Here is a 16,740-nt window from a genome sequence, read left to right on the forward strand (position 1 = left end):
GCACTAATATATATATATATATATATATATATACAGTGAGGAAAATAAGTATTTGAACACCCTGCTATTTTGCAAGTTCTCCCACTTAGAAATCATGGAGGGTCTGAAATTGTCATCGTAGGTGCATGTCCACTGTGAGAGACATAATCTAAAAAAAATCCAGAAATCACAATGTATGATTTTTAACTATTTATTTGTATGATACAGCTGCAAATAAGTATTTGAACACCTGTCTATCAGCTAGAATTCTGACCCTCAAAGACCTGTTAGTCTGCCTTTAAAATGTCCACCTCCACTCCATTTATTATCCTAAATTAGATGCACCTGTTTGAGGTCGTTAGCTGCATAAAGACACCTGTCCACCCCATACAATCAGTAAGAATCCAACTACTAACATGGCCAAGACCAAAGAGCTGTCCAAAGACACTAGAGACAAAATTGTACACCTCCACAAGGCTGGAAAGGGGAAATTGCCAAGCAGCTTGGTGAAAAAAGATCCACTGTTGGAGCAATCATTAGAAAATGGAAAAAGCTAAACATGACTGTCAATCTCCCTCGGACTGGGGCTCCATGCAAGATCTCACCTCGTGGGGTCTCAATGATCCTAAGAAAGGTGAGAAATCAGCCCAGAACTACACGGGAGGAGCTGGTCAATGACCTGAAAAGAGCTGGGACCACCGTTTCCAAGGTTACTGTTGGTAATACACTAAGACGTCATGGTTTGAAATCATGCATGGCACGGAAGGTTCCTCTGCTAAAACCAGCACATGTCCAGGCCCGACTTAAGTTTGCCAATGACCATTTGGATGATCCAGAGGAGTCATGGGAGAAAGTCATGTGGTCAGATGAGACCAAAATAGAACTTTTTGGTCATAATTCCACTAAACGTATTTGGAGGAAGAAGAATGATGAGTACCATCCCAAGAACACCATCCCTACTGTGAAGCATGGGGGTGGTAGCATCATGCTTTGGGGGTGTTTTTCTGCACATGGGACAGGGCGATTAAGGAGAGGATGACCGGGGCCATGTATTGCGAGATTTTGAGGAACAACCTCCTTCCCTCAGTTAGAGCATTGAAGATGGGTCGAGGCTGGGTCTTCCAACATGACAATGACCCGAAGCACACAGCCAGGATAACCAAGGAGTGGCTCTGTAAGAAGCATATCAAGGTTCTGGCGTGGCCTAGCCAGTCTCCAGACCTAAACCCAATAGAGAATCTTTGGAGGGAGCTCAAACTCCGTGTTTCTCAGCGACAGGCCAGAAACCTGACTGATCTAGAGAAGATCTGTGTGGAGGAGTGGGCCAAAATCCCTCCTGCAGTGTGTGCAAACCTGGTGAAAAACTACAGGAAACGTTTGACCTCTGTAATTGCAAACAAAGGCTACTGTACCCAGGGGCGTAAATTTCATCTAACAGTAGGGGGGGACAATAAACGTAAAATTTCTCAAGAGCAATTTTTGAAGGGGACACAAATAATACAGCCAAAATTGTACTTGTAAGGATAGATATGTGTACATAGCATGGAGACCGTGTTTAAATATGAGTTCATGGTTCACCAAGCGGTCATATTATAATTATTATTTTGCGTCATCTATAGTATTTTAGGTTTCGTCTGAAACCTAGTACGTCTCTTTCGCATTAATTCAACCGCATTAAACCCACTGATCTGCCACTTAACATCATATTGAACGAAACCCAACACATAGGTCTACAATATTAGCCTAATATCAGTTCACACACAGGTTTATCGCCGTGTTAGTTGTAGTGGGTGACAAGCTACGGTATTAAGCTTGTTAACCTTATAATTGCTCATAGAAACTACATCAGATGTCATAATTTTTTTATCATGACTAATTTATTAATGATCCAGCATCATCTGTATTAAAGAGAAAGAATCATTTCACCCGATGTTTAAAGAGAATAAAATAGCCTTGACAGCCTAAGTTACTTACACATAACTGTTACTGAGGTACTTGCTCTCTCCCGCCGGTCTCGTGTGTGTGTGATGGTAAAAGAGGAAAGCAGGCAGTGGGCCAAACCACTGCGAGGTAAGGGAGGGGGGAATCAAAACATTTCTGAATTTAAAACGTTTTTTTGCGTTTATTTTGTTTTACTACTCACACAATTATTTTAAGTATATGTCCATTATATTATTTTCAATACACAGAGTGGCTTGTAATGATATTTTTAGGGGGGACAAGCCTCAGATAGGGGGGGTCCTGTCCCCCCCGTCCCCCCCCGGGATTTACGCCTATGACTGTACCAAATATTAACATTGATTTTCTCAGGTGTTCAAATACTTATTTGCAGCTGTATCATACAAATAAATAGTAAAAAAATCATACATTGTGATTTCTGGATTTTTTTTTTTTTTTTGATTATGTCTCTTACAGTGGACATGCACCTACGATGACAATTTCAGACCCCTCCATGATTTCTAAGTGGGAGAACTTGCAAAATAGCAGGGTGTTCAAATACTTATTTTCCTCACTGTATATATATATATGGCCATATATATAGCCACTTAAAAATATCAAAATCAATTTAATGCAGAAATGCATGTTTCATTCAGTAAATTATTAGAGAAGTGTCACATCATTAACCCTTAAATCCCAGATACAGGGCGCCCCTTTTTTACGCAGTGTGTGACTAACCAGTAAAAGTGTCTCACAGACAGCAGGAGGGTGCAGGGTTGGTTTGACATCATTTGTTGGAGCAGGTCAAATGGGTCATGAGTGACATTACCGTCAGTACCTGTCGTAAACATTCAGCAGCCAGTTGAGACACATGTCGACGCACAGGGGGATATTGATCAGGACGGACCTCTCCTCCTCTAGTTTCTCATACAGGGAAGTGAGAGCATGGATGACCTCGACCACATCCATAATGTGCTCAGCATGCTGCAGCTCCTGTTCTCGAAACACGTCCACCACACTGCTTAACTTCAGCAGGTCCACTAGAAAAACACACAAACATAAAAATAGACCAGATGCTTATTACTGTACATGTGTGGAGTGTTAACTAATTTGATTTGACTGCTATAACATCATTTCCTTTGGCAATCTCTTGTGCGGCAGTGAGAGTACAGGGTTAAGGCTGTATGATGATGTCATCCTAATTGGATAATGAGCTGAAATATGGAAGCAGCACGGCCACCGTGCTTTCAGGGTTAGGTGGGCAGCTAGACACTCTAACAGGCCTTTGTAGATGCTCATTTTATACAGCCATCCTCAATCATCAGAACCAGGCTCACAAAAAAGCACCGTTTCTATAGCAGCGTGGTTATTAATTCCTCTAATGACATGGACTAGCAAACCAGAAGTGTGTGTGTGTGTGTGTGTGTGTGTGTGTGTGCGTGTGCGTGTGCTTTTATGACAGATGAGGACATCAATTTGTATAATGACAAGGGTATGACATAGGTATTACAAGCAGAAGGTGACTTTTCAGGACATTACCCCATGTCCCGCTTATAAACGCTTATACATCACACAGAATGGAGTGTATTGAAAATCTGAAATAGCACAAAGTTTCCTGTAAGGGGTAGGGTTCGGTGTAGGGTTGGTGTAGGGCAATAGCACATACAGTTTGTACAGTATAAAAATCATAACGCCTATGGGATGTCCCCACTTTTTACAAAAACAAACGTGTGTGTGTGTGTGTGTGTGTGTGTGAGTGAGAGAGAGAGAGAGAGAGAGAGAGCGATGCAAGCAGTAACCTGTCCTGAGAGATGTTAAAAGGCACATGCCATGCTCAGTGGTGGATTCAACCTGCTAGCCCTGAACATGCTTTCTCCATGAGGATGATTCTGCAACACTGTTGCCAACTGTTTTCCTTCATGTACATATGTGTAAAAATATAAAACAAACAAACAAATTCATTTATTTATCTCTTTCTCCATACAGGTATATAGAGTTTTTGTGTGTTAGATTGTTGATAATGTTAACTAATAAAAAATGCTTTGCATTTCTGAAATATATTTTGCACATCCTTTCAAGATGCGAACTTTTCAAGGGCAAGTCAAAGTCTCCTCTACCACTTTATCATTTGTTTTGACATGTTTGTCAATTGAGGGCAATCTTAAACCGGTTACCTTGAACAAAATTTGTAGAAAACTAGCACATAGTTTCACAAACTTTAGTAAAAATTTTGCCATGTTAAATGAAACTGTAAAACCAAATAACTTGTACATTTTCTGAAGACATAATTCAGTTTTATATGTGTGTATGTTTGTGTGTGTTGGTACATTGGATTTTAGTAACAGCTGAAAAAAAAAAAAAGTTCCTTGATTATTTGCTTAAATCAGCTTCTCAAAAGGTGAAAGACACCAGTTTTATAGAATTACCCATTGAGTTCAGAACTCTCTGCAAAGGAGCCAACATTTGGCAAGTTAGATGTTATATAACTACATCAGTTTCCTGCAAAAAACATCTTTTACTGTTGATGGACATTCAGGTGTAGATGTGTATTCTAAGGAAATAAACTCTTTTGCATGCAACACATAAATCATAAATATTTCATTGTAATATAGCAGATTTTTTTTTTCAGTGCCAGATAATTTTTTTTGAAGGGCTCCTGAAAGTAAAACTAACCTACATGGACACATGTATATTTATATTATGTACACAGTGGAGAGGCTGAAGGAAAGAAGGGAGCTGCCAAAGAGAGAAAGCTCCTGTCTGGACAGTGGCAGATAAACCTCCACCCACAAAGCGTGTCACAGGGGGAACAGTGGTTAATTCCTCATGCAGACTTCTTAATTACCTCCCCCGAAGAAGTACAATCACACCAATTATTAGGCTTAATTAAGATGCATAAAAATCACGGGGCATTAATGAAAAAGACAGATCAGAGGCACACAGCAGGGCCAGCTCTGTCCGCGAAATTCGCGAATAATCAATAACTTGTGCTCAAAGAGCAGTAGAGGGAAAAGGGCAAGCCAGTGTGGGTGCTTCTTTTTACATACATCTTAAAGCCTTCTGCACATGCCTCAGCTTCATGGCCGTCCGGTATGCAGAGAACTTGATATTGTTCAGGTCCGCTGTGGGAGAGCAGCAGGGAAGATGGGAGAGGAAAAAGAGAGAATATCATTCATGAGGAGAGAAAAAAAGCAGCAAAAGAATAGCTGAGCTCTGACATAGGCAAACAGAGAGACAGGAAGCAATGTGTCACTTCGGTGGGGTTGAGTGGTTTATGTTCATACCGTGCTGGAGTGTTTAGACAACCCGCGTCACATCGCATCGGATTAACACACACAGTAAACGCCCTTTAATCATCACTAATTAGAAGTTGGCAAAGCAATCGTAAGGTTGGCCCAGCTGCCCCTGGGTTAATGAGAGAGCTGTTGACATCTCTGGGGTGGGATGAAATATTAGGTTATAATGAGAGGTCCAGGTAAAGAAATCGAGCTCAGTGTAAGACCGTCTTCTAGTTGGTTTATTTGAGCTTGCATGTGGAGAACCACACTACGGTTCCCCAGTGGGAAGAAGACACATAGAAGATATAAGAGCAGAGTTTAATTGTGTTTAATTGCCTCACCCAGAGCTTGGTATAATTCAGTCATCTTTGGATGGTCCCAGCAGGTTGTCTGAGCCTGATGGCTATAAAAGGGGAGAGAAAAGAGTGAAGTAAGTGCAGAGTAGCGAAGCCAAAAATAGAAAAACATAGAGCGAGGAGGGAGAACACACGTGAACACACGTGAGAGAAACATTAAAGGACTAGTAAAATATGAAAATTCTGTCATTATTTACTCATTCTTTCATTATTTATTACCCTCATGGCACTCCAAACCCATATGACTTTGTTTCTTCTATGCAGCACAAATGCAAATTTTAGTCATTACGACTGAAAAATTTCCCTCTGCTGCCACTTTCTGCATATTCAAATTTGGCAAATGGTTACAACGCACACAGGAATGGCTTTTCACCTTTTGCGACAGAACGTAAACCCCTTTTATATTTGGAGGAGTGAAGGGTGCATAAATGATACCTGAATACTAATTTCTAAGTAAACTTAAAAAAAACTTTAATAACACTATAAAAATGTTTTTATACAAAAGCATAGGGTTTGTAAAGCCGTAAAATCCTGTAATTGGTTAACTTGTGACCTGACCATATACATTGCATCACATTATGTGTAATTTTACTGTAAAATACAGTCAAATATATGTTTTTTGCAAGTAAAAAACTACAAATTTACTGTATAATTTACAGTGAAAAAAGTAAGTTCTTGCGTGATTTTTTTTTTCTTATTATTTTGGTGTTTTGTGACACACTGTCTGTTATTTAGTTAACGTTTATTGCATTTTTTGTTGTGTGTTACCCAAACACAATCTCATGCCAATTAGTAACTTTTATGTTTTAGTGAATTGGTGGCTAATTTATAAGAAATCTCACACAATCTGCTTACCTCTCAGTGACTGTTATGTTTAGTGGTGGGGTTAGGGGTTGACCTTCATGCTTATCCTTTTTCGTTTTCTAAAAATCATTCATACAAATCCGGCACCTCATAAAATAGCTTTCCTGTGAGGTTGGGTTGGTCACAAAGTTGCTGTATTGTCTTTGTGTGTATGACCCTGTGCTGTCTGTATATGAGTACTGTCCATGTTTTATGCAAAAGCCTCTTATGATGAACTCTAATTCATTATGTGACTTTTTATTTTACTACCTTCATTAATAAAGTGCTAATCAGTACATTTTACAGTAAAAAGCTTTTGATAATTGAAGTAGATTTAGATAGTTCAAGTAGATTACATTAACATTATATCACTTATTTTAATATATGGTTACAAGCTGTGAAGGCACCAATATGCCATCCCGTAAATCTGAAACATTACCACAGTATAGAGAGAGATTACTCACAATCACGGTAATCCTGAACAAAGATTCTCAGAGCCACTGAGCGCTTATATCCACAAGGGCTGCCTTGTGTCATTCAAAGAAAAGCTCGTGGCTAAACGTAGCTTGAATTCAAATCTGACGAACAGGCATGTAGAATAAGAACTGATGGCCATCTTCACAAAGCCAATACATGTGTGCTGCATGCCTTCCTCTAGTCTATAGCACCAGCAGCCATGAAAAACTATCAGAGGAATAAATCATAGGAACAAATAACTGAGTGAGGGGTCTGAAAAGAGCAGTTTTCGAGCTGTTCACTCACTCATCATTACTTGCACTGTTGTTTATATCGATTGGCCAATGATATGTAAACCATCACTTGCATAATTTTCATCCTTTGGCTTGTTCACATCGACCACCAGTAGTGTCTCTTTTTGTCATTTGGTTTTATCAGAACTATGAAACGTGTATTCTTGTAATTCCATCAGCCAACTAGCATTGTCCTGACATAATTTCCTGCGACTTCAGAGAATACTCACATGGCACTTCATGGCATTCAAAACATTAATAAATAAAATAATGTTTTATAAAGAATACTATTATTTATATGACTATTACAGTATTTTTAAATCTTTTCTGAAATGTATATAATTTATATATTTTATATAATAATTTAGCAAGTTTTAGCAAATGTACTTCTGTCATTTCTATTCGTGTTTATGTATTTAATTTTTTTATCTTTTATTTTAATTTCAGTGTCAGTAATTTACTTAACTTACTGCTGTTTATTGCAGTTGTTTGACAAGGCAACATTCCTAATTTAAGTAAGTATCTAATATTTTGATTTTATTACTGCTTGATTTAAATTACAAAACACTTCACAGTTCCTTGTATCCCAATATAAATCTTTCAGTTATTACAGACCCTCTTTCTCTCATCTGAAGACACCAACCTCCGCAATTCCCACACAATACAGACTCTGTTGTGACATCTATAAACTCAAACTGCTAAAAACGCACAGGGCCGCATGACAAAAGGAACACCACAGTTGAAATGTTGTTTTCTTTTTAGATCACAGTGCAATAATCTTCTGCACCAGGGATCAGTAATTGAGTTTGCTCTCTATACCTGATAATCTGACATGCTCATCCCACAGTTTTACACTGTCTCTCTTGTTTCTGACACTCATAGACTGTTGATGCTTTACGGCTGGACTTACTTGATGTAGTATGGCACTTTGTTGGGGGATATGGCACGTTCCCAAGGAATCTGCACAGAGCCTGGAGTGACAGAGAAAGAAAGAGGGCAATATCAATCAGACAGACATGTCGAGCATGAAAAGCTATTCTGAAAATCTCAAACGGCACCGCTCTAGGTTCTTCAAGCATACTGCTTCCACACGGAGAGGCTATTAAACAACAGCACCTCAAAAGTGTTCAAAATGGAAGAAAGCTTTTCTGAGTGGAGCTTTGCAAACCTCTTTATATGGAACCCCTTAGGTCAAACGCTGCTCTGCTATGAGATACAAATGGTGAAAACTGAGAACTATATGGTCACTGAGGTCATTCTGGACTCCGTTTAGAGGGCTTCAGCACTCCTGTCTTCCTTCTCAGCTGCTTTTACAATCTGAAACGAATTAGGTGCCAGCATTTTTTAAATATTTGGTTTATGTAAAATTACTTTGAGTATTATCCTACCCTCTAGTCAGTGGCAGACCAAAGGGGTAAGCGAGAGAACAGGGCACCACCTCCACACATAACTAACCCACTCTCTGTTCCAGTGAAATCACAAAATGAAATGGCACAAAATAAACCAGCAATACCGAGCTACTGACAAGCAGGTGCAATTTTAAATTAATTTTGATTATTAAAAAAGATTTAATCTTGCTAAAACAACAAATAATCCTCTGAGCCTCATATTCAGATAAGGGGCTGAGCTAACGGCTAATAAGCTAAATATACTAACTCTTAAACTATGCACTCAGTTTTTGTTTTTGCTAACTTTCATCTGATTAAAGCAAAACAGCTTCTTCTAGAATACTTATATGTCAGGATTTTACATTTACATTTGAGTGATATTTCTCTGCAGAGCTTTTCATGTATTTTTGTGTAAAACCTATTTTAATAAGCAAAAAAGGACTCGATGCAGCTTAAAAATTCAGTTGTGAGTATTTAAGGGAGCTTCATTCATAATTGAGGGTTGGTCCACGATAAGGCCAAGTACTACAACACTTCTTGGAATGTCACTTGAAATTGCCATTCCCTGTGTCCTCATATAACGTAGAAATGTAGTACTGATTTGTAGTGATTTAGAGAGCCAACTTCTAAATGAGGCTAAGTGTGTAGCAGGCACTGCCTTTGTCCTGCAATGTTAGACCGGACAGTGAGTGACAGTGAGAATGAATAAAGTCACAGCCCACTCTGCCCACTTAAACACAGTCCTGCCAACCCCTCTCTGCTAGGCTCCATCAGCCGACCCCTCTCACTGTGCTCAGCTTCACACTCCAGCAGAAGACTCTACGGCTTCGAATGAGTTACCACACTTACTGGAAAGAAAGTGCTGTGATCCGGGGCCAAAATCTCTGTGGGCATCTTGCAACTGTTTCAGACGTTCTTCAATAGACCCCTTGAGTGTAAAAAGAGAAACAGTCAGACTCAAGAATGGATTACTTTACACACTAAATCAAAATTCTCTGATGGTGTAATGGAGTAGTTCACCCAAAAAACCGAATGTCATATGGGTTTGTAACACTATGTCGGTGAGTACAGTAAGTGACATTTCTGGGTCTCTTTAGATTTTGTTGCAAATGGAACAGTGTAGCAGTCTGCTGTCCCCATTTGGTTTTTGAAGAATACATATGACAATACTGACTGATGAGCAATGACTGAGATAAATGTTTGGAAAAGTCTGTATGTGGTAATGAGGAAAGTGGTAAGGGTGTTGCACAAGAAGTTTGCTAAGAGTAATCCACATGTGTCGTTGTCGCCACCAGCCAGCCATCTCTGGGGGTGGTGGACTACCTATTTCTGAGATATTTACAATGTAAATCGTTCAGAAGATGTCAAAACACTGACATATACAAAACCAACAAATCCACTCAAGCATGAAGTATTTTCTTCCCCGCACTCTCCTCTCTCTGTATTCTCTCTTTTTCTGTGAGGCTTTTCAAGGACAACCAACACTGCTGTGGCATAACAGAAAGATAATACTGCTCTGTGTATAAGCAGACATTTCTGTTAATCAGTGTAGCTACTGAGACACTAATTGTCTTGTTAGATAAACATCGGTTATGTGAATTTATCATGTTCATTTAGCACAATTAACTATTAAAAAATACAATACAGTTCAAATGTTTGGGGTCAGTAAGAAATTACTACTTTTATTCAGCAAGGATGCAATAAATTGATTAATAGTGACATTAAAGACCTTTACAATGTCACAAAAGATTTCTATTTCAAATAAATGCTGTTCTTTTTAACTTCATATTCATTGAAGAAATGCATTGAAAAATGAAAAAATGTTCTTTAAGTAACATATCGGCATATTAGATTGATTTCTGAAGGATCATGTGATGCTGAAGTCACTAATGTAATGGCTGCTGAAAAGTCAGCTTTGCCAACATAAGAATACATTACATATTAAAAAAATAAAAAAATAAATAAATAGTCAACTGTATTTTTCAGATAAATGCAAATAAGAAATCTTAAATCTTAAAAAGTCCTTGAATGCTTTCATCTGGGGTTTTATTTCAGCAAATATACAGTTACTTGCATTTCATTAATTACTAAGGATATCGTATTATTAATCAAATATATTATTTAATATACATTCATTTTAAATTTGTGATTCCACTGAAAGCCCTAGCAAACATGTATAAAAATTTGCGCATTAAAACCCAAGGATTCATCAACAGAGCATTTCTCATGACATTCATACTACAAAGACAAAGAGATATGATCACGCACACTTTTGCAGTTTGTCTTCTGCCACATTAGGTCACACAAACTGCTGCAGATATGCATTTCGTAGTCATTTTTCGATAACTGGATTTACACACTCCCCCACACTCAAGAGTACTTCTCATTCTTCCTGCATCTCTCTCTGGCTCTCTTAAGCTCATCTCACATAAAACAACCAGATGCAATCGAAACACTCAATTTCATTTTACATCTTCTCTTTTTCTCGTCGGAAAGGTCTTTGTTTTCCCATGAGCATGTAGACAAAAGGCACTCCCCGTGACCGATGATAATGGAGCCATCACCGCTCTCAGCCAGGCAGGACCGCCGTATTATATTCCATCTCCTAAACTCCATTTTTCATAGTGTATATGCACTAACTTAGCTGGCTGGAGCCATTGCTGGCAATGGTGACCATTGCACTGTATGATCTCCATAGGGGTCCATTAGTGATGGTGGGCAAGTAAGGATGATACAAGGATGGTGCGAATTCACTACCTGCAGAAGTTTCCATCTGTTGTTGAGATGCTCCAGAGCTCTGGCGTTCTCCATGGACAAGTGAACATCAGATATGGCCAGCTGGTGGGCCAGGTCATTTATGTGTTTCATTCCTTCCTTCACCTGGGCCAGCTCTTCTTTAAATAGCTACAACAGAAAGAGAAAAAGAGATGAATGGTCAACACCATACACACACACACACAAACATAATCATGCCATGAATTACTGAAACTTTCCATCTGATTTCTGGGTGCACTGTGCATTTTTATGTTACATTTATTGAGTGGTACAATTATGCCTGATATTGAAAGGCTGGCCATAGGGTGGATATTTTAATGTTTAAAGAGATCTTTTTATCCATTCACAGCCTACACTTGTCCATTTTCATTTCACCCACCACCGCTGTTCGCTTCCTTCCACACACTTACATTGAGGTGCCACACTGGGCATAAGTGCAAGAGAGACCCAATCTGTCGATGGCAGAGTGAGACTGCACCAAATGTGTGTATGTGTAAGTGTGAAAAGACTCAATGTGTGTGACAGCAAACTGGTCGCAAGATAATTTTTTGCAGGGAGAAATATTTTTGTAAGTGAAAAGTTTAATTTAAACACACTACCATTCAAAAGTTGGGTTTAGCACACCAAGGCTGCATTTATTTGACCAAAAAATAGGGTAAAAACAGTAATATTGTGAAATATTATTACAGTTTCAAATTACTGTTTTCTATTTTAATATACTTTAAAATATAATTTATAACTGTAGTACAGTATGTACAGTATGGGGTCCCAGGCAAGAGGTAACTGTAGGAGCAGTAGGACAGCAGGAGCCTTGATCTTATGGCCTGTTCATATGCTTGACATGCATCCAGGAAAACGAATGAGAAACTTTAAGTCTGCAAGACCTGGCATGTGCTTGCCGGTTTTGACAGCAGGGGAAACACTGATAAATGCTCCACCTCCTGTCAGAGCATAACACGAACATGTCAGCTCATGGAGTCCGGCTTCAGCCTGAATTTAAAAAACTCAACATATTGCATCAGGGACAGCTCTAGGCAGACAAACTTGTTAATTATTAAATTACACAGTTGCACATGTACTGTACTGCGCTATTCACAAAAAAGCACATTACATTACAAAAATGTATTTACATTAATAGAGAAACAGAAATACCATTTCCTCACATAAGAAAGCCTTTTGAGACCCGGACGGCAGAACTCAAACTCTGACTCACTGACGCACAAGGTATAATTGTAAATAGGTACCTACACTGTTCCATATCTATAATAACTCTGCTTATCTCCACGGGAAAAACCATGATCGTATCGCTAGTAAAAAGACCTCCTACTGCACAGCTGTACGAGTCTGGGTCTGTACATCGTCGCTGGTAGATTACGAGGGGAAACATTAGGAAGATACGCTTCGGAATAGCACGGTAGATTACAGGATAACATATTCAGATGCCTCATCTTTCAGTCTTTTTATTGTTGCGACACTAATCTCTGTATGATCATAGTCAAATGACTGTGCAGTATCTTAAGGGCAAAACTAATAGCATACAGCCGAGTGAGCTGTACTATTATCAGAAAACCATAAAACACACAGCCTGGAAACCGTACAAAGAAGATCCAGAAAGTAAATGGTGGTCAAGATATAAAAATGCCACTGGACGGATTATGGCCGCCATTTGCCTTCTGGCTCTCCCTTGATACAGTACATAAGTAAAATGTAATGAACTGTTAGGATGGCATAAAGGACAATTGGTATGCTCCTGCCCAACTTCCAGGATCTCCAGACAGGAGAAACGAGCAGGTAACGTCATCACGGTCCCTTCTTACCTAGGACACAGTCTGAATCTTCTGCTCTGCCCTCAGACAGATGCTACAGATCACTGCGCACTAGAATATTCAGTCACAAGAACAGTTTTTTTTCCACAGGCTATCTCCACCTTGAACAGCTAGCATACCCACTACTATGTACCTGTTTTTGAATTTCAGTGTACTTTTGATTCTGAAATGAAATTCAATAATATAATATAATAAAATAATAAATTAAAACATTTAATTAAAAACAAATACAAATATTTGTCAAAATTAAAAATAAAAACAAAATAATAAATAAAATAACATTTTCAAAGTAAATGTGTAATGAAAAAGAGAGAGCAAAAACCTTTCAAAACTGAAAAAATCATAACTCCCCCAAAAAACCCAACCATCTATTTGATTCAAACACATTCACATCAGGAGCACATTACATTTAATTTAAAGTCTAAAAAAATCACTTGCTTAAACCCTACAGCGAAATTAAGTGAGAGAAAAAGTTAAAGACCTTCTATGTCATTAAAGAACTGTGCCCTGTGGAGAGTCTCATTACAATCTGGCTGAAAATCTTAGAAATAGTAATTTAGTAAGCTTCAAGGTCCACTAACAAATGAAAAAATATCTGAAGTCCATCAGAACGCCTCACATAATGCATCAACATCTGGACATAAAAATACATTTATAAAAATATAAATGCACCCTGAACCTCTTCATCCTTATCTATTTAGGCAGCACATCTAAAAGTAAATTGGGTACATGGATCACAGGGTCTCAGCAGCCAGCCATACAAAAGTCAAAATAAAGTCACTTTTTCACTTCTTAAACATGCCTACCAATGCAAGATTTAATACTGCAGTTTGGGTATTTTATAAAGTTGTATTCACTACTACCAAAATAGATCTAATTCAATGAATAGCTATTACAATAACAATACTGTTGTAATGGCATCTGTTTTTAACTATAGCACTGGTATGTGCACTGTGATTTAATATCACGTAATGTTGCGTAAACTCTAATGCGCCCTGATCCATCCTAGACAACATCTGAAAGTCCGCCTACTCACATCAATCAACCATTGTGCCTATATTATGTTTAAACTTTGACAGTTCTGTGTAGCTTTAAAAAATAAATAAATAAATAAAATAATTGGTACACATACATGCAGGTGACTTTACAGAACCCCCTGTCATGCAGTGACACAGATAATATGAATCACGGTAAGCATGACTAAAATAACCCTGACAATTCTACTCAAAACGTCACATATGCAGAGAGAGCTGACTTTTTTTTTTTTTTTTCTCTTTTATGCTTTGTGCATGCAGTAACACACTGAAATAGTAACTGATGTATGTAGTTACCAAATCAGACACCAATCCCTTTAAAATCCAATCACAAAATTGTAAACAGCGATTTGTCTGCATTAATCACTTGTGATCAAGTCACCGAAGATGTATTACCTTGGTAGCGTCTATATGGTCCTGCAGCGAATCAATAAATAGGTCTCCCACAGGCTCCCAGGCGTCCCTCACTCCCTCCGCCTGCTCCAGAGCCACAGCCAGCTCCTCCATGGCAGCCTGAATCTGCAGCAACCTCTCCAGGGTTCGCTCCATGTGCCGGTGTCGGTCCACGCAGCGCGCTGTCAACTTCTCCCACAGGTCACTGGCCACATTGGCCTGCTTCCACACGGAGCGGCTTACATTCAGCATTCGCCGGCGAGGAGAGACTTCTGTGACGGAGAGGAGGGGAAAAATAGGGAGTAACAGAGAGGCTATGAGCTAACAGAGTAAAAACAACAGCCTTGATCTCTCCATTATTAATTGCTCCATATGACACACAGACACACTCATGATGACATGTGGATGCAGAATTGGGTTAATGGCCAACATGCGAGGAGGCAAATTCTCATCAGGCACTGCAATTTCTATGCACCTGTGCTGGGTTAATGTGGGTTTTAATATGGCATAAAAGAGCTGCCCGTCAATAGCTAGGTATCCATTTGCATATTTTTATGCAATTTTGGGATATTGCATTAAAAAAAAGGTGAATGGAAACACCAAGATGCAAATAAACTGTCCAAAATGTGCATTTATTGTCATAAGAATATTGCAAAAAAGTATTTTGTCTAATTTTCCAGTTAAAATGTTTAAAAATAAATTTACTTGAAAGGCATAACTGCGTAAAAAATGACCTAACATTTGTTCACTTGTTTTAAGTATAAATAATCTAAAAACAAGAGGATTTTTAAGTTAAAAATAATGACGACAAACCTTAATATCTAATGTAGTGTTGCTTATTGAGTTATTTTATTTTGTTTTAATACATTTTATATATTTTCACAGAAAAATGATCCTGAAAAAAAATCTAAATTCATTAAAACTCGTTAAGAGTAGTTTTTTTTTTTTCTGGCACTGTACTATTACCCTCTAGAACTGTCTGGCATGTTATTGCACAGACATGTAAGGGATAATCAACGGCTGTCTGTGCATTAAACAATTTGAATGCACGACATGGAGGCAAAGAACCGCGTGACGCGCAGCGGATTCAAATCGTTTAATGCACAGCTAGCCGTTGATTATCCCGTTTATGCCATGGTCATTTACCAGCGTTCACATATTAAAGATGTTAATAATATTTGCGCTGCAATATTTGACCAGAACGATAAAAATGACGGTTATTTTTGTCTGTATTACTATTCAACTGTAACTGTATGTTACTATGGTTACCAGTGTTTATAGGAAGCGCATTAATATAGAACTTGATTAAACTGATCTGGAACTACCTGTGCAGTTCAACGAATTTAATCAACACCTGCCAACCAATCAGAATCCAGTATTCAGACAGACCATGGCATAAAATACATATATTGCTATAAATATTGATTCTTATTTTTCCCCATGAATCAAACTTTAATGAAAAATCACATAATGTTATGAAGAGAAAACCCCTTTGTTTTTGAGCCAATCACCTTAGCCCTAAATATCATGTGACTAATTATTCTGGAGCCACAGGACCACAATGTCATGACGCTTAGTTAAATGTATCAAAACAGTTCATTAACCACCTTTCATCACTAGCGAACAAACCTTTGCCATCAGGCAATGTCTCCTCAGGCTCCTGGAATGGGTGTTGTGCCAGGAAGGTCTGAGCTGATTCCAACACAGAGTAGATGTAAGGCCCTCTGGATTTGACATCTTCCATGAAAGCCTGCACACAACAACATATGTTTACTAGTACGTCATGCTGACATGATCAAACACCACAGCAGAGGCATAAACATGAAAGCAGCCTCACTGACACACATAAACTAGCTAACAGACACGGTATTGGAGCCCCACAACATCCATCAACCTCTGAGGTGTCAATCTACAAAACTAAATCTGCTTTTCCAGCTTTACCTGGATAGATACTGGCAGATTACCATTAAAAGGATTGTTCACCAAAAAAATGGAAATTCTGGCATTCATACCTCATGTTGTTCCAAACCTGTATGAATGTCTTGGCGGTACAAACTGTTTGTGCCCAAACAATGGAAGTCAATGGGGTCCAAAACTACACTGGACCCGATTGAGACATTATCTTCTGTATTCCACAAAAATCTTACAGGTTTGGAACGTCATGGTTGAGTGAATTATGTC

The 16,740-nt window shown here is 38.5% G+C and overlaps 1 protein-coding gene across 11 annotated transcripts in view; it reads right to left on the reverse strand.

Annotated features, from left to right (window-relative positions):
- Positions 1-16,740, reverse strand: part of drp2 (dystrophin related protein 2) — a 156,521-nt gene that overhangs the window by 42,794 nt on the left and 96,987 nt on the right. For all 11 annotated transcript variants that reach the window (XM_058797331.1, XM_058797332.1, XM_058797333.1 and 8 more), the window contains 8 exons: positions 16,189-16,309; positions 14,563-14,831; positions 11,289-11,435; positions 9,381-9,459; positions 8,054-8,114; positions 5,537-5,598; positions 4,965-5,039; positions 2,756-2,957 (listed from right to left, as the gene is read on the reverse strand). In XM_058797331.1, the coding sequence (XP_058653314.1) occupies positions 2,756-2,957; positions 4,965-5,039; positions 5,537-5,598; positions 8,054-8,114; positions 9,381-9,459; positions 11,289-11,435; positions 14,563-14,831; positions 16,189-16,309 (1,016 nt within the window). The remainder of the gene's footprint in view (positions 1-2,755; positions 2,958-4,964; positions 5,040-5,536; positions 5,599-8,053; positions 8,115-9,380; positions 9,460-11,288; positions 11,436-14,562; positions 14,832-16,188; positions 16,310-16,740) is intronic.

This window comes from Onychostoma macrolepis, chromosome 14 (genome assembly GCF_012432095.1).
Source record: "Onychostoma macrolepis isolate SWU-2019 chromosome 14, ASM1243209v1, whole genome shotgun sequence".
Taxonomy (NCBI): Eukaryota; Metazoa; Chordata; class Actinopteri; order Cypriniformes; family Cyprinidae; genus Onychostoma; species Onychostoma macrolepis.